The sequence below is a fragment of the Eurosta solidaginis genome, chromosome 1, assembly GCF_040869045.1.
Source record: "Eurosta solidaginis isolate ZX-2024a chromosome 1, ASM4086904v1, whole genome shotgun sequence".
NCBI lineage: Eukaryota > Metazoa > Arthropoda > Insecta > Diptera > Tephritidae > Eurosta > Eurosta solidaginis.
In genome coordinates, this window is record NC_090319.1 from 378419126 (window position 1) to 378444283 (window position 25158).

Genomic DNA, 25158 nt, shown 5'->3' on the forward strand with positions numbered 1-25158 from the left:
TTACATGAACATGAAATGGTATATTAACTTTGGTCCGATGTTTGTAACGTTGAGAAATATAGAAGATAGATTCACCATTAAGTATACCGAATTGATCAGGGCGACGAACTGCCATGTCCGTCTGTCTGTTTGAACGCAAAATAGTCCCTCAAATTTTGAGATATCTCAATGAAATTTGGCACAAGGATGCATTTTTGTATTATATTAGACATTTGTCGGATCCGGTAGGATCGGACCACTATAACATATATCTCCCATGCAACCGATCGTTCAGATAATACGATTTTGGTCATTTCTGCAGCAATTTAGAAATTATAAACGTGAAACTCGGTGATATATATTCTAATATATCATAGAAAATATCCTGAAAAAATCACTTTGATCGGAGCTATATATAGTATATATCCCGTACAACCGATCGTTCAGATAGAAAGATTTTTGGCAATTTCTCCCTTAATTTCCAATATAAAAATGTTAAACTTGGTGATATTTATTCTAATATATCATAGACGATTTCATGAAAAAGTCATTTCGATCGGAGCTATATATAGTATATATCCCATACAACCGATCATTCAGATAGAAAGATTTTTAGCCATTTCTCCCTTAATTTCCAATATAAAAACATTAAACTTGGTGATATTTATTCCAAATATATAATAGAAGATTTCATGAGAAAATCATTTCGATCGGAGCTATATATAATATATATCCCATACAACCGATGGTTCAGATAGAAAGGTTTTTAGCCATTTCTCCCTTAATTTCCAATATAAAAACGTTAAACTTGGTGATATTTATTCTAAATATACATATAATAGAAGATATCATGAAAAAATCATTTCGATCGGAGCTATATATAATATATATCCCATACAACCGATGGTTCAGATAGAAAGGTTTTTAGCCATTTCTCCCTTAATTTCCAATATAAAAACGTTAAACTTGGTGATATTTATTCTAAATATACATATAATAGAAGATATCATGAAAAAATCATTTCGATCGGAGCTATATATAATATATATCCCATACAAACGATGGTTCAGATAGAAAGGTTTTTAGCCAGTTCTCCCTTAATTTCCAATATAAAAACGTTAAACTTGGTGATATTTATTCTAAATATACATATAATAGAAGATATCATGAAAAAATCATTTCGATCGGAGCTATATATAATATATATCCCATACAACCGATCGTTCAGATAAAGGGGTTTTTGCCATTTTTTATTTCATATTTATCTTAAAAATCGTTTAGGTATATACATCTGTTCACTATATTTTTCCTATCTTATATATCCTATTATTTGGGGATTACGAACGGGATAAATATTGTTCAAAGGAATTATAACTAAGTAATAGGGCCTTAGTTTACATATATAGCCTATACTGCCGTCGATAGCAAAAAGGCAGTAAAATGTTGAAAGTAAAATCGGAGAAAATTGAATTTTTGTTCGAGAAATTTACGATTTTCAAAGAATTTAACAATTTTAAAACCTTGTGTTAGTTTTAAATATTGGTTTTTAAGGAGTATTTGTTTAGATAATGACCTTGACGGATAGATACGTTTAAACATTTCTTTGACCTACTTGTCAAGCAAAGCTGAAAAAACTGGGAGAAGCTCTGATTAAATGTTCCCATATGTACACATTTTTTTACCTGTTGTCCGTCTCTTACACAAAGTTATCTGTCATTGAGGGAAAGAGCTTAATTTTAATTTTGATGGCATAATTACGGCTTAATAAAGTGTAGTACATAATTCAGCTGTAAGTTTGGCTCGTATCCACAGCAAAATCATTTAATTGTAAAAATCTGCGCGGTTAGTACATAAAAAATTTAAAGAGGTATGTATTTAATTGTCTAAGCGTCGCTTACAGTTTGCATTTGCCATCTCCTCTTGATACCTTATAAGCCAGTTGAAAAATAAGTAATCAGGTGACGTGAGTTAACCTCATAATTGAACTCTGGCGTATTATAAGTAGGTTTGTACTGCTGAGAAGAATGAAATGTGCCAAGGGAAGATGGGATACCTTTTTGATTAGATATCCAAAAGAAGTTGTTTGGTCCTTCCCGTGATGACAGTAGCGTGTACCGATGGAAGTTTACTTATTTCTGAAAAAGTTGTCAAAACCCAGTTCGAGTTTACAGCGACTTATAACTTGTCCTTTGTTATATTTCAATTGATGGGACTACAAAACTGCATACTCGAAAAAATTTTGAATAAAAAACTCAAAACTTTCATGCACACTTTACGAATTTTTTAAAATTGTGAAAACGTTTTTGAGATTGGTTTAGACCATGATCATGGGTTTAGACATGATAAAAACACTTATAAGGTACATCCAATCTCTCTTCTGGTCGGCCATGTTTTTTTTGAAGTTTTTCCGCAATTATATATGTATATATAATCTTTATCTATATCTTCTATATATATATATATATATATATATATATAAATCTTATAAAATAAAGTCGCTAAATGCCATGTACGCACATAACTTCACACAGAATGCTTCAATTTTAAAATGGTTTTTTTGCATTTGAAAGCTTACCTGCGTGAGATGGTCCAGTTAATATAATTTGAAGTTAAAGGGGCGCGGCAAATTGCCAAAATTTAGTAAAAAATCATAAAATTTTTGTTTACACAGCTATAACTCATAAACGGATGGGTGGAATGAAAAATTCTACTTTTCAGTAAAACTTTGAAATATTTACCTTCGTTCTGCATCAAAAAAAATACTTCATTCCTTTCTTATATCAGCCAAATTATTTAAACAAAAGTAACATTTTTACCAATAAATGCGTGTGTGTGGTTGTTCGGTGTCCACTGTGCGAGCAAATTGCTTTTGAGTGAGGCGACACATAGCATTCGTAAGTAAGTAAGTAAGAGTACATTTATATGTATGGATGAATGTATGTATTTTCATATAATATCAGCTTGATATATGTATGTACATATATATTTACGCGTTGTTGCCAAGTTAATGCAACATAAATGGTTAAGAATGCAAACATCTCTTGAAAAATACTCTTTCGTAAAATATATTGAACATTTCCTTAAAACTCTTAAAAAAAAGTTTTATTTTATGGTATTTTTGCATGTACATATATGCTAATATTTGTGCACTAAGGAAATTTAATTCTTCAATATATTGTTTATGCTAAGGTAATCCTGGGATATGTTTGTACAATATGGCTATCAAATAGAAGCTGTTTATGAGAACTTTGATACGGGGAAGTTTTCGTACCCCTGGGTGACTAGGGTCTCGAGATATTGGCCAAAACTAGGACCCTGGTACCCCTAGAATGTGTTTATACAATATGGATAACAAATGAAAGCTGTTGATGAGTGCTTTAGTAAAGGGTAGTTTTCATACCTATCTGTAACTATGGCCTCGAGATATAAGCCAAAACGTGGACCCGGATACCCCTAGAATGTTTGTGTAATATGGATATCAAATGAAAGCTGTTGGTGAGAGCTTTAAAGTAATTTTCATTGTGATATTCGATTTAGTCGTATCAACCTGGCAATACTGATAAATATGCATGCGAAGCCGAAATAAAGACATGATTTAATAATACCCACATACCTATCTACATACGTACTATTCAAATTGCCTGAAATTTGCTATATAAATTTGTTTATATTAGTATTTACCATCATTTTTTCGGGAAGTAGACCAGAGACGGACTGGGAGTAGGACTGGGTCTGAGACTCGGAGTGGGACTGGGACTCGCAATGTCAGAATCAAATCAGAAGAGCTTGAGAGAGGAGAAAAGAGGGAAGGAGACTGAGAAAGAGATAGAGTGAGACGAAGATAGAGATAGATGAAGCGAAGAAGACGGAGGGAGGAGTGAATAAAAGGATTAAGAACAAGTAAGGAAGGCTGAGTTCGGGGTTAACCGAATATTACATACTCAGTTGAGAGCTATGGAGACAAAATAAGGGAAAATCACCTCGTAGTAAAATGAACCTAGGGTAACCCTGTAATGTGTTTGTATGACATGTGTACCAAATGGAAGGTATTAAAGAGTATTTTAAGAGGGAGTGGGTCATAGTTCTATAGATGGACGCCATTTAGGGATATCGCCATAATGGTGGACCAGGACTGACTCTAGAATTTGTTTGTACGACATGGGTATCAAATGAAAGTGTTAATGAGTATTTTAAAAGGGAGTGGGCCTAAGTTCTAAAGGAGGACGCCTTTTCGAGATATCGCCATAAAGGTGGACCAGGGGTGACTCTAGAATTGGTTGGTACGATATGGGTATCTAATGGATGGTGTTAATGAGTATTTTAAAAGGCCTTGGGCCTTAGTTCTATAGGTGGACGCCTTTTCGAGATATCACCCTAAGGTGAACCAGGGGTGACTCTAGAATTTGTTTGTACGATATGGGTATCAAATGAAAGGTGTTAATGAGTATTTTAAAAGGGAGTGGGTCTTAGTTCTATAGGTGGACGCCTTTTCAAGATATCGCCATAAAGGTGGACCAGGGGTGACTCTAGAATTTGTTTGTACGATATGGGTATCAAATGAAAGGTGTTATTGAGTATTTTAAAAGGGAGTGGGCCTTAGTTCTATAGGTGGACGCCTTTTCGGAATATCGTTATAAAGGTGGACCAGGGTTGATTCTAGAATGCTTTTGTACAATATGGGTATCAAACGAAAGGTGTTAATATGTATTTTAAAAGGGAATGGGCCTTAGTTCTATGGGTGGACGCCTTTGTTCAATATGGGTATTAAATGAAAGGTGTTAATGAGTATTTTAGAAGGGCGTGGGCCTTAGTTCTATAGGTGGACGCCTTTTCGAGATATTACCATAAAGGTGGACCAGGGGTGACTCTAGAATGCTTTTGTAGAATATGGGTATCAAACGAAATGTGTTAATAAGTATTTTAAAAGGGAATGGGCATTAGTTCTATTCGTGGACGCCTTTTCGGGATATCAACATAAACGTGGACTAGGGGTGATTCTAGAATTTTTTTGTACGATATGGGTATCAAATGAAAGGTGTTAATAAGTATTTTAAAAGCGAGTGGGCCTTAGTTCTATAGGTGGACGCCTTTTCAAGATATCGGCTTAAAGGTGGACCAGGGGTGACTCTAGAATTTATTTGTCGATATGGGTGTCAAACGAGAGGTGATAATGAGTATTTTAAAAGGGAGTGGGCCTTAGTTCTATAGGTGGACGCCTTTTTGAGATATCGCCATAAAGGTGGACCAGGGGTGACTTTATAATGAGGTTGCACGATATGGGTATCAAATTAAAGGTATTAATAAGGGTTTTAAAAGGGAGTGGTGGTAGTTGTATATGTGAAGGCGTTTTCGAGATACCAACCAAAATGTGGACCAGGGTGACCCAGAACATCATCTGTCGGGTACCGCTAATTTATTTATGTATGTAATACCACGAACAGTTATCCTTCCAAGATTCCAAGGGCTTTTGATTTCGCCCTGCAAAACTTTTTCATTTTCTTCTACTTAATATGGTAGGTGTCACACCCATTTTACAAAGTTTTTTCTAAAGTTATATTTTGCGTCAATAGACCAATCCAATTACCATGTTTCATCCCTTTTTTCGTATTTGGTATATTATTATGGCATTTTTTTCATTTTTAGTAATTTTCGATATCAAAAAATGTGGGCGTGGTCATAGTCGGATTTCGTCCATTTTTTACACCAATATAAAGTAAGTACGTGAATTGACTTTGGTAAAGGTATATCGATTTTTGCTCAAGTTATCGTGGTAACGGCCGAGCGGAAGGACAGACGGTCGACTGTGTATAAAAACTGGGCGTGGCTTCAACCGATTTCGCCCGTTTTCGCAGAAAACAGTTATCGTCCTAAAATCTAAGCCTCTACCAAATTTTACAAGGATTGGTAATGTTTTGTTCGACATATGGCATAAAAAGTATTCTAGACAAATTAAATGAAAAAGGGCGGAGCCATGCCCATTTTGAAAATTTCTTTTTTTTTTATTTTGTCGCGCCATATCATTACTGGAGTTGAATGTTGACATAATTTACTTATATACTGTAAAGATATTAACTTTTCTTTTAAAATTAGACTTAAAAAAAATTTTTTTTAAAGTGGGCGTGGTCGTTCTCCGATTTTGCTAAGTTTTATTAAGCATACATATAGTAATAAGAGTAACGTTCCTGCCAAATTTCATCATGATATCTTCAACGACTGCCAAATTACAGCTTGCAAAACTTCTAAATTACCTTCTTTTAAAAGTGGGCGGTGCCACGCCCATTGTCCAAAATTTCACTAGTTTTCTATTCTGCGTCATAAGTTCAACTCACCTACCAAGTTTCATCGCTTTATCCGTATTTGGTAATGAATTATCGCACTTTTTCGATTTTTCGAAATTATCGATATCGAAAAAGTGGGCGTGGTTATAGTCCTATATCGTTCATTTTAAATAGCGAAGTTATAAATTTTGAAACTTTTTTATCGCGGAAAAACGTCAATAATGTCGGAAACGGTTATATCTGGCAGGTGTTTTTATCATGCGTTTGGATAGATTTGGGTAATCAATTTATGAAATCAGATCCAGAAAATCCCGGGAGGCAAATATTCCCGAAAATCATCCCTAATCCATATCCATTCGTTCCACTAAAACCAGTAAAACTTTGGGCATACCTTGATATTTGTTGAAGGTATTGTTGACCTAACAATCACATTAAGCCGTAGTTACCCACGAACGTACGTACAAAAAACGTGTCAGCTGACACCACCTATAGGGCAAATTAATGGTGACTTATAACCATAAAGCCATAACCAGATAAAACAGCTGATCGAACCTACCTTAGGGAAATGAATGTAATCGATTAATGGTGCCACACCATAACGCTAACACCATAACCATACCATAGTCAACCAATTGGTTTTTGGTTTCTCGCCATATCCATAACCTAAAAATATTTGACTTGGTGAATTTAATAACTTTTGTAGATTTTATTTATTGTTTTGGATACGTTATGACTAAGAGACTTATTTTTTGTGGAATATGTTTTTAATTTTTTGCGTTTTCGTCATTTTTAAGAAATTTTCACGACTTTTAGGTTAAGGCACCATTAATCGATCACATTGGAGATGGTTATGGATATGGGTATGGTTACGACTATGGCGTTAGAGTTAAGGAAGTTTAATTCACACTTATCTTATGAATGTGCAATGTAAACGAAAACTCACCGACGTTCAACGCACGTACGTACGTAGCCCGGAACGTAGAAATCGAAACAATTTTGACTTTTTCCTTAAGAACATGTCAGCTGATCGCTCTTTCACTAGACAGAGTTGCCTAGTAAACTTTTGTGCGCTAAATTTTAACCGTTTGCAGTTTTATGCAAAAACACCTAATTAAAGTTTCTAAAATTGTGGAAATAATTCGAAATAATTATGTAAAAGTGCAGATTATAAATATGTAATATATTTATACTTATTTAATATTAATTCCAGTTTTTACAACATCCGAAATTAAAATAGAAAAAGGTGATGGTTCCATATGCATGCATTCAAACAGGTCGATGACAACATTTTTTTCTTTGCCACTGCGGGCATAAATTTCGCTCAAATGTGTGTACGTACGGCATACGTATGTGGGTAACTACAGCTTTATCATTCCGCAACAACATTATTATGATGAAGCAGTTGAGAAAAAAAAGTTAGGTGAAAGAAGTGGAGACGCCGAGAACGCGGTAGTAACACGAATCACAGCGACAGCAGAATTTCGACGAGATATAGCCGATTGTTCAGTTCCGATTGAACGTCGCTGTGCTTCGGTTGTGTTATATTGGGGTGAAGAGAGTGAATTTGTAGTAAAGTGCTAAAAAGCAGAAATTGGGAATTGTCATTATATTAATTACATCATTTACTTTTCGCCCATAAGCGTCGAAAAATGATAACATATTGATTAAGTTTTTCACTAACTAAGTATGTAGCAACAAATAAGAAGCATAAAGACAAAATAAAATAGAAAAAAGTTTATTTGCTACAGCATATTATTAGTTTTGTGTGTATTAACTAGCAAGGAAAATATATCCAGTTTCACCAGTTTGAGAAAAATGTGCATGCCAATTGGGTAGAAAGAAATGTAAGTGAATGAAGATGAAGAAAATATGTAGATTGAGAAGTGAAATGTGAGGCAAATCTATGTTAAGGGTCAAGAAACATAAGGAACAAAAAAAAAAAAATCTAGCTATGCAAATATATTAATGAAGTGTAATTTCCTAAGGCGTTATGTCAAAATCTATTATGTACATACATATAAGCACCTAAACACTAATCACCAAAAAGGAAGGAAATGCTTATGTATGTACATAGGAGTAGAAATGTGTGGCAATAACAGCAGCAGTCACAGCACCCATCTTGTTTCTGCTCATTTTAACGGTAGCGGCGACGCACTGTGTGTTGTTTTGAAGAAATGTTTCTCAAAATGAAATAGCTTGAAAAAGGCTGGAACAATAACAAAAGTAAATAAATAAAAAGTTTTATACGCAAAAGTATTGTAGATTGGGTGGCTGTATGTTCCATTAGTGCACCAATAACGATTGCCTCTAAAATAATTTTTTTTAATGAAATGGTATTGAACCCATGCAGGAAAATTTATTAGAACGCGTCCGCAGGCCGTCCATTCAGAATCGAGTTATGAGCAGAAATACTATGGATCCCGGCACCCTTTTAGTATCCGCTTGATGTTGTTTTATTTTGATCTTCTTTCAATGGACTCAAAATTGTAACATTTCGCTGCCTGCTTACTGATTGATACCAATGTAAAATTGATTTTTCGATACCTTTTCAGACGTTTGTGGATCTGTTTTACAGATTTCGTCCTTAACTAAAGACCTAGTGCATTAATATTTTGTTATGCCTATTTTTGCAAACAAAAACAGAAATTGGCCAATGGAAAATTTTTATGCATATGCGCGTGAAAAATACATAATCAGCAAACGGCTATACGGGTCACCAAAAATTCACTTAACTCTTTGTCACAGGATAATAATTTACAACAGGTGTCGACTGCTAATACGCGTCCAAAAATGTCGAGAGTTGTCTCAAAAGTTGCGGAAGTTGTGTCAAAATACTTATTATTTTCAGGATAAAGCCCACAGTTTATTTGCTAAATAAAAATATTTACATCAGCTGTTATGTGTCTCCCAATACGCGCTGCCAATCGAATTCAACATACCTACGTTATAAAGGAGACGGATTGTATCTGCTGAGTAATTTATGGGTTTCTTTAGAAAAGTTTTATTATTATTGAGGTTGATAATTGAAAAAAATCCAAACTTCTTCAGTTGTTCGTTCTTTATCTATAATATTATGAACAAACCTTACAAATCGACCTTTTGACCGGCCTAATGAGATAGGATTGTATACAAGTACCTAAGCTCATAACTAAAAAAACCATCATATTTCCAGCTAACCCACTTGCAAAATATTTTTTTATATGCAAGCAAATGTAATTCATTCAAAAAGCAGTTGTGCGAGGGCCGTTGATTAACCAGATTTCATATTAATAGATATAGCTTTAGCCAATATGTGATTTTGAGTCAAATTTCTTCAAAATAACCCATGGTTTTTGGTACCGACGACAAGTGTAGCTTTGAGTGAGTGACGAAACTGCCTTCGGTGGCATCTCTGACGCTCAAGCAATAAAACACAAAGAGCGCATCATCAGTACCTTCTTCATTTGTGGGTATAGTATACTTGAATATCGGCTTTAGGTATAAAACATTTCCTTGCTCAATGCTGTCTAATCTCAGCTAAATAGTGTATATGAATTAAAATTTTTTCCAAAAAAAAATCGCATTATTTACAAAAGTGAATTAATGCCGAAGTTCTACCACCTGCAGTCAATCATGTCCACGTTCAGTCCATCGCCGACACAGTGTACGCACTTACCCCCGGTTAATTTTTTAATGGGCATTCAATAGCTATAATTATCGTCGAAAAATATTTGAATTATCTACATATGTACATATGTATATACTTACCAAATACCTATTTCATTATTTGGTACACTAACTAATCCTCAGATTATGTGTATAATAGTGTTGTTGGTTCTCTTTTTCATTATCTTTCGTACTGCTGAAAGTGAGCGCAACTTAATTACCCTAACGAACATTAAGAGTGAAAGAGAAAGTGAATGTATACCTTAATGATTTTTTCTCTGCAATATTGCTAGTGATTATGATTACAAGTTGCTGCCTATATTTTGTAAGATAAAAAAAAATAAATTAAATGTATCCTATATTTTATCAAGGAAGATTATTATAGGTTTATTATATACCTTCAATTAAATACTAATCACTGAAACAAAAAAAAACAACCAACAATGTAGATATGTATGTATGTGAAATTCACAGCGCACACTCTCGATTTGATTTAACTGCGTCGCTCTGAGTGTTTATTTTTTTGTAATTATTATCTGCGGAGCCATTTATTAACATAGCTTAATACTTAGTTAATTTGTTTGATAAATTGACATTTCAAACGTCATCATTATCAAATATATTTTTTGATTCATAATTAAGCACTTCTCTGTTTTGTTTTGCTCGCATATATCGCAATTGTGTGGCTACCCGCTATGGTATGTTTATGTGTATGAATTTTTAACAGGGACTGTAACGGTTATAAGTTTTTAAAACAAAATAAAATAGTATATTGTTACGAATTTACTGCAATTCCGCTTATTTGCAACCTTCTGCTAACGTTCGAATCACTAAACTGTTGAATAAATAACTCCAATATTCGATAATGTAAAATGGTCTTTATTAGACTACTTTCAAAATAACACTTCTACTGCTCGACAGATAGCGTGCTTAAATCACCCTGAATCTGATTGTTCAGCTGGCGCTCTTTTATACTCTGTTCTGTGTTGCTCTCATACTTCTAGGCATGATATCAAAAAGTTTCATAAATTTTGTTTTATTTTTATAAAAGCGGTATTCATGTAGAAATTGTCATACATCGCGGAATGCCAAAATTTTGTGCCTACTGCTATTTTCATGATAAAGAAAAATGCAAAATTTTTCTTTTGATCTGCGTACAGCGTTTAATAATACCAAAATGTAAGCTTTCGATTTCAAAGTATTTTCGAAAGTATGTATTCTGATTTTAAATACTTTTTGTATTTTTATACTCAGTTGAGCAGAGCTCACAGAGTATATTAACTGATTGGATAACGGTTGGTTGTACAGGTATAAAGGAATCGAGATAGATATAGACTTCCATATATCAAAATCATCAGTATCGAAAAAAAATTCGATTGAGCCATGTCCGTCCGTTAACACGATAACTTGAGTAAATTTTGAGGTATCTTGATGAAATTTGGTATGTAGGTTCCTGGGCACTCATCTCAGATCGCTATTTAAAATGAACGATCTCGGACTATCACCACGCCCACTTTTTCGATATCGAAAATTTCGAAAAAGTGCGATAATTCATTACCAAATACGGATAAAGCGATGAAACTTGGTAGGTGAGTTGAACCTATGACGCAGAATAGAAAACTAGTAAAATTTTGGACAATGGGCGTGGCACCGCCCACTTTTAAAAGAAGGTAATTCAGAAGTTTTGCAAGCTGTAATTTGGCAGTCATTGAAGATATCATGATGAAATTTGGCAGGAACGTTACTCCTATTACTATATGTATGCTTAATAAAAATTAGCAAAATCGGAGGACGACCACGCCCACTTTTTAAAAAAAATTTGTTTAAAGTCAAATTTTAAAAGAAAAGTTAATATCTTTACAGTATATAAGTAAATTATGTCAACATTCAACTCCAGTAATGATATGGCGCAACAAAATACAAAAATAAAAGAAATTTTCAAAATGAGCGTGGCTCCGCCCTTTTTCATTTAATTTGTCTAGGATACTTTTAAAGCCATATGTCGAACAAAACATTACCAATCCTTGTTAGAGGCTTAGATTCTAGGACGATAACTGTTTTCTGTGAAAAAGGGCGAAATCGGTTGAAGCCACGCCCAGTTTTTACACACAGCCGACCGTCTGTCCTTCCGCTCGGCCGTTAACACGATAACTTGAGCAAAAATCGATATATCTTTACCAAAGTCAGTTCACGTACTTATCTGAACTCACTTTATATTGGTGTAAAAAATGGCCGAAATCCGACTATGACCACGCCCACTTTTTCGATATCGAAAATTACTAAAAATTAAAAAAATGCCATAATAATATACCAAATACGCAAAAAGGGATGAAACATGGTAATTGGATTGGTTTATTGACGCAAAATATAACTTTAGAAAAAACTTTGTAAAATGGGTGTGACACCTACCATATTAAGTAGAAGAAAATGAAAAAGTTCTGCAGGGCGAAATCAAAAGCCCTTGGAATCTTGGCAGGAATACTGTTCGTGGTATGACATATATAAATAAACTAGCGGTACCTGACAGAAGATGTTCTGGGTCACCCTGGTCCACATTTTGGTCGATATCTCGAAAACGCCTCCACATATACAACTAAGGGCTACTCCCTTTTAAAACCCTCATTAATACTTTTAATTTGATACCCATATCGTACAAACACATTCTAGAGTCACCCCTGGTCCACCCTTATTGCGATATCTCGAAAAGGCGTCCACCTATAGAACTAAGGCCCACTACGTTTAAAATAATCATTAACACCTTTCATTTGATACACATGTCATACAAACACATTCCAGGGTTACCCTAGGTTCATTTTGCTAAATGGTGATTTTCCCTTATTTTGTCTCCAAAGCTCTCAGCTGAGTATGAAATGTTCGGTTACACCCGAACTTAGCCTTCCTTACTTGTTTTGTATTGTCGAGAGCTATCAAATAATACTTCTGTTGCTCAAAAATAAATTATCACGTTTTTAGGGGATCCAGAAATTTTCACTCAAAATGAAACACGCACTTTAAAACCATCCTATGTCCTCCCTGATTCGCGAATCGTTCGACGATATCTTCTGGTTTCACTTCAATGTCAGAATGTATATTCAGCAACTCCAGGCCGACCAATCTTTGCTGAAACATATTTTTTCTGAGCCACGTTTTCAACCGACGTAATATTGAAAAAGACCCTTCGGCGCTTGCATTCGTGACACACATCGTACATAAAATATTGGTCAAAGCATGGATGGATGTGAATGTTGTTCTCCTCACTAGACCGCCGCATGCTAAAAGCAGAAGGTTGGATGATATGCGCGTATCAAGAAGTTAAATGCTTTGGAGTAATCCGGGATAGGAAACTACTGCGGAAGTATACCTTTTATTTGACCTAAATGGTTATTTCAAACAATAGCTCGCCAAACTTTAAAGAAGGTACAGTGTGTGCTGCACGATAGCTTCTTCCAAACCGATAGGTGACGCTTTGGACGAAATGCAGCACCTGCCTTATTTGGGATCGCTGAATGATTTTTGCAATTTCATCAGTGTGTGCTCAACTTTTTGTTGTAGGAGTATCTTGCTTTCGCTTAGTCGAGCTTTGCCTGACTAGCAGTATAAACAAAGTTATTATAAAAGTTTGGTATGCTGAAGGCCAGAAAGACGGTGCATTAATTTTTCGAAGAACTTTTCTCCCAAATGCTCTCAGAGCCACCAGATTCACTGTTATAAATCACAAAATTCCTTCGGATTGGTAACTTGCATATCATGTACTCTTCAATCCACCTGAGATTTTGTCCAAGAAGTTTTAAACAAAGTCGTTTGGTTGGTCTAGAATGCCTTCTCGGACAACTTTCAAAGAAGAGTTCCAACACTTGCTTATCCCGATTAAAATATCAGTTTATTAACTTATGTTCTGATGCTTTACCGGTTTACTCTGTCATTTTCGATTCCAACCTAAAACAAAAGGCGATCTAAAGCCATAAATTAATTTATTTTATTATTTTATTACATTAATTGGCGCTTAACCGACTAAGCAGTTTTGGCCGTTTAGCAACAAGTCATGTCACGTATCCCAATTTCGCGATAACTGACGTGAATTGGGAAAACCAAGGGGGTCAAGTCTTCCTCCACCTGCCTCTCCCAACTCAGTGCATGCCTCCCCCTTCCTCTGCTTCCAAACTGCGATTTCGACTGAAACACTTTCTTGGTCGGAGCGTGTTCATACATTCGCATAACTAGGGTAGGGGTTATTAAATCTAAAATACTGAAGACACGTATAGCGTTTAGGGCTCTGCATACCATCCATCTTCCCACCTTTACCGCAACCCTTAAGCTACGTCCATTTGCATTTAAATTAAATAATTTGATCGAATTTAATTTATTTGCAGATGTCAACTACAAAGCATTGAACTCCAACTTAATAATTTCAATACAAAACTTAATTATCAAACTGTCTTGAATAGAGTAATCTTCGAGAACTGCATTTGTCCTATATGAGACCCATGTGAAATGCCTGTAAGTATATGCATAAATCATACATGCATTTCTGTATTTAGATATGAATTTCTAATAATTTTCATTTTTTCAGTATGAAAAATTCAATAAAAAGCGTCGACAATGGGAGGATAATGGCGTTTTAGAACTAATTAAATTGTGGAAAGTTTGCGCTTATGAATTGCGCACCATTAAACGAAATGGCCATTTATATGTGGCTATGGCAAAGCAGTTAACTGCTTTAGGTGTACCTGTTTCAGCACTCGAAGTACATTTTAAAGTTAATAATTTAACCCAACGTTACAGGTTAGTGAGTGCGTTAGTTTTTAATTGCTGTTTAACAATGTAGTACTGTGGCTCATAGATAGTGATACTTTAAATACAATTGGGTTTAATTTGCTGCAGCTTCTTTTTTACAGAATCGAGACTATGAGGTATTTACCTTCAAAATATTTGCAGCTTTTTGGACAGCCTATTAGAAGTTTTGTCCAAAAGCTGTAACTAACTTTAAGTACATACATACATATTTAATGTTGACTATGAATATAGTGCAACTTTATCCCAGCCAGCATTTTTTGAAAATTTTGATCAAAAAATTTTTAAATATCATACCCCAAGATGATTAAGAACGTTCAAATTCAAAAGCATTTTCTGTTCGAAAATTAATGTATCGTCGGGAGAAAAATGTACCATAAATGTGATTATTCTTGAATAATCATTTATGATTCCTATTTCGAAACGCTTTTTATTTATATTTGATATCATTGTAAAATTGAGCTTTAATTGTTATAGAGTAATTTATTTAATAATTTGGGAAAAATTTAAACAACGTGACAGTTATAGAGTAATATTAGACTGCTTCATTTCGGTCATTTTCTGATCATATTCGTGAACATGTTTCATATTCGTGAACATATTTCAATCCTTTTGGTTGATATTTTTGAATCATTTTTGAATGCGATTATGATGCATTTATTCTTCATATCTCATTCAAAATAAGATACTACAGAGGAATCTTATTTCATTAGGGGAATAAAGCATGCGGAAGTGAGCTGTTTTAACCACAAGTTACTTGCAAACAAACTTGACCGATATACACCTGCGACTACAACATCCAACATCAGCTATGGGCGTCAATATCTTAAAATAAGATACGGTACGGGATGTTGAAGACATATCCAGGTACATATGTATGTCAAAAGAGTTTCACTTACCTGGGGTTCAAATAGCTCACAACTTTTGTATTGTCCAACTATTATGTATTTTCTGGGAAGCCGAAGGTGGAGAAATGGTTGGGGAAATCTTCGGCCGAGCAGCATTTGCATTATATTATCTTGAAAAATATCTTAATAATAAAATTTTTATTATTAATTATCGAAACGCAATGTATCGCCGGGAGAAAAGTGTACCTTAAATGTGATTATTCTTGAATAATCATTTATGATGGCCACCGTGGTGTGATGGTAGCGTGCTCCGCCTATCACGCCGTATGCCCTGGGTTCAACTCCCGGGCAAAGCAACATCAAAATTTTAGAAATAAGATTTTTCAATTAGAAGAAAATTTTTCTAAGCGGGGTCGCCCCTCGGCAGTGTCTGGCAAGCGCTCCGATTGTATTTCTGCCATGAAAAGCTCTCAGTGAAAACTCATCTGCCTTGCAGATGCCGTTCGGAGTCGGCATAAAACATGTAGGTCCCGTCCGGCCAATTTGTAGGGAAAAATCAAGAGGAGCACGACGCAAATTGGAAGAGAAGCTCGGCCTTAGATCTCTTCGGAGGTTATCGCGCCTTACATTTATTTTTTTTTTTTTTTTTAATCATTTATGATTCATATTTTTAAACATTTTTATTCTTTTTTTTCATCATATTTGATAGTTTTGGAAAGACGCATCTGCAAAATACTAGGGGACATATTAGGTTAGGAACAGCATCTACATTTCTTTAAGTCTTGAATATGTTTTGTATTTTTATAATTTTTTTGAAGTTTATGATTGAAAAAATGTTACTATATGAAGAAAAATCAGATTTTCAATGAAAAGTTTACGTTCAACAAGTAAAACATTCATTATTTAATTAACAAGGGTAGTCTGAAAAGATTAAGAAAGTTGATTAAAAATAATTTAAAGTTTTGGAGCACCGAAGGTAAACAAATTTTATTCAAAAATTGCTCCAAATGTGCTTGAAAAATTATATTCAGTTATTCATCATCAGTAAACTAATTTTATTATTCTATTTGTTCATTTTTATAAAACCTTAAAATTTAATCATCAAAGTTATTCAAAAATGATTTCAGAAAGTCTGTTTGTACGCAAACAAGTCCCTCAAATTTTGAGATATCTCAATGAAATTTGGCACAAGGATGTATTTTTGTATTATATTAGACATTTATCGGATCCGGTAGGATCGGACCACTATAACATATATCCTTCATACAACCGATCGTTCAGATAAGACGATTTTGGTCATTCCTGCCGCAATTTAGAAAGTATAAACGTGAAACTCGGTGATAATTATTCTAATATATCTTAGAAGATATCCTGTAAAAATCATTTTGATCGGAGCTATATATAGTATATATCCCATTCAACCGATCGTTCAGATAAGGGGGTTTTTTGCCATTTTTTATTTTATATTTATCTTAAAAATCGTTTACGTATGTACATCTTTTAAGTATATATTTCTTATCTTATACATCCGTATATTTGGAGATTACGAACGGGATAAGAAGATTTTTCAGCCCCATTCATGAACGGTATGAAGTCTTCGGCACGCCGAAGACAGTTCCGTCCGTACTTGTTTATTATTTGTTTTGTTCAATTATATAAAAAATCAGTATTTAGTCGCAAGGAGTAATCAAATTGTGTTGATATGTAGGGAAATTCAATAATCAATCACACCTAAATGCTGAGTGGGATATGTATGTACATATTTTTTCTGAACTTCATGATTGAAAAAATGTGTGTATGTGAAATAAATAAGATTTTTAATGAAAAGTAAAATTTTAACAAGTATACAATTCATTATTCAGTTAACAAATATAGTCAGGAAAGATTCAGAAACCTGAATTAAAAATGCTTATAAATTTTTGATCACCTAGAGGAACACGTTTGATTCAAATATGATTCCAAAATGTGATTGAAAAACTATATTCAGTTTTTGATCATCAAAGGTAAGCATATTTGATTATTCTTTTTGTTGGTTTTTATGAAATATTAAAATTTAATCATCAAAGGACTTCAAAAATGATTCCAAAATGTGATCGAAAAATGCTTTTAAATTTTTGATCATCAAAAGTATTCGTATTTGATTGTTTCTTTTGTTCAATTGTATGATAACTAATTATTTAGTCAGAAAGAGTAATCAAATTCTTGTACGGAAATTCAAAATTTAATCGCCTAAATGCTGAGTGGCATTTAGAAAATATTTCATTTTGAATGCGTCTATGTATGTATATGAACCTGAAAACTTGGGCCCGTATTACGTTTCATTAAATGTGATCGAAACTCATTTTCAAATCACAATAGCGACAAACAGTACTCGTTAGATCCTTATAATTTTTAGAAATGGTTTGTTGGTTGCATGGTTATCCTTTAAGTTAAGATGCTTTTCAGTCACTGATCATAAAACTTAATTCGAGTGGATCAAAAATATTCAACGGTGCGTGCAGAATGTTATCAGTCAACGACTAATCAACAGTGGTGTTTACTGAAAGCGCCCATTGATATAACCAGCATTTCAAAAACTATTCAGCACCTTTTGTTGTATCCATAATTTTGCTAAAAGTGTGGGCATAAAAATCCCTCTAACATATTAAATCGTTTTCTTTTGCAGACAAGAACAAAAAACTTTCGAAACTACCGGCATTATAAGCACTTGGAAATTCTATTCGCAAGTGGACGATGTTTTCAAAAGTTTGGCCGGGCAAGCTGGGTATGAGTTCATGCATGTGCTGGTAGAATCCTATGGTAATAATTTACAACAGCGGTCGACTGCTAACACGCGTCGGCAGGTGTAAACGACGAGTCTTGACTTCGTCATCAATAACCCGAAGGCGAAAAAGAAGAATGCAATCTCTGTCAAGAGATATTTGCAGTTGAAGTTGGCAGTTTTCATGTGGTTGTTGTACACAAGAAAAACATTTTGTGTACAAAGGGATTTTGCCCGGATTTAATCTTGATCCCAGACCATTGGTAGACTGGCCAGAGTAATTTTTTATAAGCGCGGCCGAATGCGGCCATCGCGGAAAGGTGTTCCGCGAAAAAATACTATGGATCCCACCAACGGTTTCGGAGGGACCCGGGGTATTTTTTCAGATCTTTGTTCATATCTTTTGAACGACTAAACATTTCAAATTCCGCCTTCGGATTATTATTACTGAGGCCGTTTGACACCTCTCCCGATATTTTTGGACGAGTATTAGCAGTCGATCCCTGTTGTAAATTACTACCAATCCTATAATAATTTCACCACATGACATTTTTCTATTTGTTATACAGAGATAAAAGAATTATGACACCCGCATCAAATCCGAGTACTCTACCATCGGCATCGGAATCCCCCGTCTGGAAAAATCAAATGTCTCAACAAGAATTCAACAGCAATAATTCCGAAGGATTTTATAAGTATGTCAATCGCCACACCACTTGCTTCTTTAAATACATTTCATCTATTTTTTTCTCAATAATTGTGTCAGATCTGAATATGGAATGCATCGACATTTTATGGATCATACCCAACAGCCACCTAATCAAAATAACGATGTAAATTTTATGGCCTCCACAGCGGCTGCGGCGGCAGTGGCTGCTGCTTCGGCGCAACTGAATTCAACGCCTAATAATGCAAATCCAAATGGTGTAGTCCCTAACTACAACAACAACAATAATCACAAATTAAAGAAACCTACTGAAGATTATGATAAATTTGTAGATATTGTCAAAAATATCGTGGATAATCATAAAGCTACACCAGATAAAGTGGATACATTTGGAGATTTTATTAAATCGTATATGAGACGTTGGCCGGATCGATTGCAGGATGAGGCCATAAATCATATAACAAATTACGTCATTGTTAAAAACATGGAAAACTCAATGAACAATGGTGGGGGTGATAATAGACAATAATATAAGAAGAGCATACAATTTTGAGTTTGATTATCTCCATAGATATGTATATGTAAATAAATGTAGGTGTGCTATATATCGTATGTTCAGATGATATAAGGAACGATTAAGCCTTAATTTAAGTTTTAATTACTCTAAAATGTTACTTAATTTAATGAAAATAAAGTCTGTAGTTTTTAGTGTTTATTCAGTTAATTAAACTCTTTAAGCTTTAAGTTAGCTATGTATCTTGGAGTATAGGATTAAAATAGGTGTATTTAATTTTTCCTGTAAGCTTGAAGTTCACTTATTTTAAAACTAATCTAGGTTAATTAATTTTTTTTCTCTGTAATGAATTGAATGAATAAATATATATAAAAATATTTTATATATTCGCATATCTAATATATGTATGTACATACATATCTATATGTAAAAGCTATAAACTTTTTTTTTAATAATGTGTATGTATGCACATGTAAAAACAAGCACCGAATGTATGTGTGGGTCTTGGAAGAACTCTATAGAGCACGACTTTGTGGCTGAGCTCTACGCGGTTCTCTACGAACAGCCGCTACCCTCCAGTGTCCTGAGGGCATTGCTATGTTGTTGTAGCGATAAGGTTTCTCCGAGTCTCCAAGTTCCATGAGGAGCTTGGGGTTGCCAGAGCCTCGTCTGTTAGTGAAACAGGATTCGCCACGGATAGGTGAGGTTGACAATTGGGTTTGGAGAAGCTATATACTGCGCTGGCAACCTGAAGGGGTTGCGGTACACAGCCCCTTGAATCTGGTTTTTAATCGCCTCTTACGACAGGCATACCTACCGCGGGTATATTCTGACCCCCTAACCCGCTGGGTCAGGGCATTGCTATCGAATGATTTGCTGTCGATTCACCTTTGAAAGTTCTGGTGTCCTTATCATAGCAAGGGCCACTGATTAAGCAGCTGGCTCTTCTTCCCCCTCGATATTAGCCCGATGCGTTAGCCTGGTTGTTGTTGTTGTTGAAGCGATAAGGATACTCACCGAAGGCTTTGGGGAGTGTTACCGATGTTGATGGTCCTTTGCCTGATGCAGATCCGGCACGTTCCTGTACCAAGCCCGACCATCTCGGAAACGATTTGTTATGACCACATGCGACCTTCTAGGCCATACCGCCCTTCCACCCCCTAGATCCAGGAAGAGGTCGGGGTCGCCAGAGCCTCGGCTGTTAGTGAAACAGGATTCGCCACGGATAGGTGAAGTTGACACTTGTGTTGGACACGCTATATATTGCGCTGGCAACCCATTGAAAGGGTTCAGCTACGCAACCCCTTGAATCTATTTGGTATTTTTGTCGCCTCTTACGACAGGCATACCTACCGCGTGTATATTCTAACCCCCTAACCCGCTGGGGCACCATTACCATAACACCCTAGCCATAGCCAACCAATTGGTTTTTGTTTGTTTGTTTTAATGGCGTGTTCAATTTATACTTATTATTAAGAATTCATGAGCTTAACACCGGCTTATAATAACTAACTGAATATTCAATTATTATGTTTTTCTAAGAGAAACTGAAAAGAAAGAGGGAAACATTTACTGGCATATTGCGATAGTACTATTTCGAAAACCGCCGGGTTTTGGTTTTTCGCCATATCCATAACCTAAAAATATTTGAGTTGGTGAATTTATTAATTTTTTGTTTATTTTATTTATTGCTTTGGATACGTTTTGCGTAAAAGACTTATTGTTTGTGGAATATGTTTGTAATTTTTTGCGTTTTCTTCATTTTTATGCAAATTTTTCTATTATTTAGTTAAGGTACCAATAACTGATGCCAATTGATATGGATAAAGTGTGGTTATGATTATGGCGTTATGGCCAAAGAAGATAAATACAATAAGAGCCGTCACTCGTTATTTTTTTGGCATTTACTCGATGTATACTGAGAGGTAGTCGCTACTTTTTTTTTTTGGGCGAGATGTTTATAAATGTCTTCTATACATTTTCGTGGGGTATTTGTGTTTATTTTTCGACTGTATTTAATTAATTTATTCAATTCTCTTTCCAAAAATCACAGTTGCACAAGGGGCCTACACGGCATGGATAAATGCGAGACAATTAAAAATGTCCCTCTCACAAAACATTCGGCATCAATTTTTTCAATTTCCAGCGAGATACTCGCCACAAAATAACGAGTGACGGCTCTTATTGTATTTATCCTCTTTGTTATGACTATGTCAATTTTGTCACGCCCTGTGGGCATTAAGGGCCATAGTCATAACCATATTTTTACTTAAGCGTCAGTTAACGGTGACTTATCCATAACCAGATAAAACAGCTGATCGAACAAACCTTCTGGAAGTTAATGGTGCCATACCAAAGCGCTAAAGCCATAACCATATCATATCCAGCCAAATGGTTTTTGGTTTATCGCCATATCCATAACCTAAACATTTTTGAGTTGGAGAATTTATTAACTGTTTCTAGATTTTATTTATCTTTTTGGTTACGGTTTGATTAAGAGACTCTTTTTTTGTGGTATATGTTTGTAATTTTTTGCGTTTTCATTTTTATGAAATTTTCACGATTTTTAGGTTAAGGCACCAATAACTGATGTCAATTTGATATGGATAAGAAAAATATGGTAATGAATATGGCGTTATGACTATGTCAACTTTAGCTCGGGCTTTATTGGCATCAATTATTGGTGCCTTAACCTAAATATCGTTAAAAAAATAAGGAAAACGCAAAAAATTACAAACATATTCAACAAACAATAAGTATCTTACTCATAACGTATCCAAAACAATAAATAAAATATACAAAAAGCTAATAAATTCAACAACGCAAATATTTTTAGGTTATGGATATGACGAAAAACCAAAAATCAATTGGCTGGCTATGGTATGGTTGCGGCTACGGCGTTATGGTATGGCACCATTAATCGATTACATTGATTTCCGTAAGGTTTGTTCGATCAGCTGTGTTATCTGGTTATGGAGAAGTCACCTTTAATTGGCCATTTAAGGGCCTGTTAAACTTCCTTAACCCTAACGCCATAGTCGTTACCATATTTTTACTTAGCCTTATCAAATTGGCATCAGTTATTGGGGCCTTAACCTAAAAATCGTGAAAATTTCATAAAACTGAAGAAAACGCAAATAATTACAAACATATGCCACAAAAAATAAGGCTCTTAGTGAAAACATATCCAAATCAGTAAAAAAAATCGCAAAAAGTTAATAAATTCTCCAACTCAAATATTTTTGGGTTATGGATATGGCGAAAAACCAAAAAAAAATTGGTTGGCATTGATATGGTTATGGCGTTAGCGTTATGGTATGGCACCATTAAGCGATTACATTGATTTCCCTAAGGTTGGTTCGTATGCTGTTTTATCTGGTTATAGCTAAGTAACCATTAATTGGCCCTATAATTCTCCGAAAACCCGTTATTGTGCACTAGTAATACTGGCTGGTGAAAGAAGAAGAACTCTGATTGAAGCAATGTCAAATTACTTCCTCTTTGTTTTTCTCGTAGGATTTTACGTGTTTGGAAGTGTATATAAAATATAATTTAAGGAAAATGGGTGTTTCAAATTATGATGGCAAGTAGACATGTTTATAAACTTTTATTACGTTAAGAATAAAAAAGCATTTTGTTAACAGCGATGAGAAAACAAGCACGACATTTGGAAAATGAAATCGACCTCAAATTGGTTGCATTTAGTAAAATTGGTGCGGGCACCAGCAGTTCTCACAGCAGCTCATCAACAGACACATCACCATTGTTGGGCGAACATGTCTTCGACTCCTTATCAGAAGAAATTTCGCAGATGCTAGATAAGGTACACAAAATGCTAACAGAGTTGTGGCATACCCAAAGAGCAATCAACCAACTTAAATTTCTATTTAATTTTTGTATAGCTTTCGTCATTGAACGAAACAATGTCTGAGCTTCCTGCAACAGGTGCTGCAGCCATGCATACACTTCAGCGTCATCGTGAAATTCTGCATGGATATAGACAGGAATTCAATAAAATATGTGCAAATCATACGACACGTATAGAACGTGAAGAACTATTACGTGGTTCAGGTTTAGCGACTAATAGTCCAACGATATCAGGCCTAAGTAGACGTGATTTATATATGAAGGAGAGTTCACATTTAAATAGGTAACTGCGATCATATGCTATATTCATATATATGTTTTAGCAACATCTAACTGCTCAAATATCTGAGGTAACTTTGAAATAATAGGTAGATTTTGTTCTTCTAACAGTGTAGAAAGGAATTGCCTTTATGCTGTTGTCCGAATTCGGGTTCCGCTCAAAGGTATAATGTCAGCATAGAATCACCCAAATGAAAATTTGGACTAAGTAGGCAATTTCATAGGAAAGCACTCTCGACGAACAAAAATCATGTTCCATAGGTCTCCTATCTTATCTGTGCTTATACGTGGCTTGGAGTCATGCTCTTGTCGAGAAAAGTTGGAATGGAGCTTTAAGCATTCGAGGAAAAAGTTCTCCGGGAATTTTCGACCCCTTCCCTCGAAAGAGTATACTGTATGAGCGTTATGCATTCAAAAATTTTTGCACGGCTTAGACGGCAAAAGTATTTCTTTCGATGATTTCATTTGAAATAATTACTAATTATTATTATTAATTATTGAATGGATGGATGTGTTATATATATGTGTTTTCTAATACTGCCGTTTTATCGTTACAGCTCAAGTAGTTTGGTGAATGATCAGATAAATATTGCTATAGAAACTCGAGACCACTTACTTTCGCAACGTCAAGCATTCAAACGGATGCAGACTCGATTTAATGATATTTCCAATAGATTTCCATTGATATCCAGGTATTTCTTTTGACCCACCCATCCAATCTATTTTAATTACTTACCGAATTTCAATTTCAGTTTAATACAAAGAATCAATATTAAGAAAAAACGAGATTCCTTGATACTTGGCGCTGTTATTGCATTGTGTGTTATACTTTTATTGCTTTATGCATTCAATTAATAAATACTTTGGGCAGCGAAACAAAAGCAGTTGAAAATAAAACTTGCAAAATTAATATATACCGTATGCGTTGATAAGATCAATGTATAAAGAGGTAGTTTGTTTAATTTCACTTGATTTTTGTTATGTATGCATTATGTATGATAGACTATTAATAATAAGGAATATATTTAATTGCTAATAAATAATCGTATTGTAATTTGTGATAAAAGGAGATACCAATAAATAAATCTTACATTTATTGAAAAGTTTATAGTATAATGTTCCCAATACTTTCCTGTGTAGTTCTTCAATAAATGGCTTATCTGAGCCTTTACTCTTTGTTGTGATGCGAAGGGAAATGCTAATCGAAATCCCCTAAATTACAGACATTCCTTCGCCATCCTGGAAAATCGATGATCACAATTGTGATGAAACGGTTCGGGCACTCCGGGTGCATGCACCGTCCTTAAACGTTTACCATGTTCATCATGAGAAAAATACTTGTTTTTCGTAAGCAGGGGATTCGTCGTGGCGGATTTAAAGCCCAGCGCACAACGTAGTTACGGGGTTTGGATTTTAGACGGGTATATTCTAAACGAGTGGTCGCTAGGCATTCCGAAAAATATAAAAACTGCCTTTCTTAAGCTGGAGACATTGGTGCTTTATCGGTAACCGTATCGGTAACCTTTTAA

General features: G+C 34.8%; 2 protein-coding genes across 3 annotated transcripts in view; both read left to right on the forward strand.

Annotated features, from left to right (window-relative positions):
• LOC137238342 (myb/SANT-like DNA-binding domain-containing protein 1) overlaps positions 1 to 19865 on the forward strand; it is a 33819-nt gene extending 13954 nt beyond the window's left edge. The window contains exons 1-6 of one of the 2 annotated variants that reach the window (XM_067763206.1): positions 7781 to 8101; positions 14273 to 14399; positions 14473 to 14684; positions 18207 to 18305; positions 18872 to 18997; positions 19069 to 19865. In XM_067763206.1, the coding sequence (XP_067619307.1) occupies positions 14394 to 14399; positions 14473 to 14684; positions 18207 to 18305; positions 18872 to 18997; positions 19069 to 19498 (873 nt within the window). In that variant the 5' untranslated portion in view covers positions 7781 to 8101; positions 14273 to 14393 and the 3' untranslated portion in view covers positions 19499 to 19865. Of the gene's footprint in view, positions 1 to 7780; positions 8102 to 14272; positions 14400 to 14472; positions 14685 to 18206; positions 18306 to 18871; positions 18998 to 19068 lie in introns of those variants that run through there. The other variant, XM_067763207.1, reaches the window with a different exon arrangement.
• A 3080-nt stretch (positions 19866 to 22945) lies between these two features.
• On the forward strand, positions 22946 to 24732 carry Gos28 (golgi SNAP receptor complex member Gos28). Its single transcript, XM_067775627.1, has 5 exons — positions 22946 to 23066; positions 23128 to 23306; positions 23386 to 23633; positions 24187 to 24321; positions 24382 to 24732. Exons 1-5 carry the CDS (start codon positions 23045 to 23047, stop codon positions 24482 to 24484), a joined length of 687 nt encoding a protein of 228 aa, XP_067631728.1. The 5' UTR covers positions 22946 to 23044; the 3' UTR covers positions 24485 to 24732.
• Positions 24733 to 25158: the final 426 nt, after the last annotated feature.

Coding starts and splice junctions, on each gene's coding strand:
- Gos28 (XM_067775627.1), top strand. CDS start 23,045: ATGGGTGTTTCAAATTATGATG. Junction 23,067..23,127: donor GGGTGTTTCAAATTATGATG/GCAAGTAGACAT, acceptor TTTTGTTAACAG/CGATGAGAAAACAAGCACGA. Junction 24,322..24,381: donor AGATTTCCATTGATATCCAG/GTATTTCTTTTG, acceptor TTTCAATTTCAG/TTTAATACAAAGAATCAATA.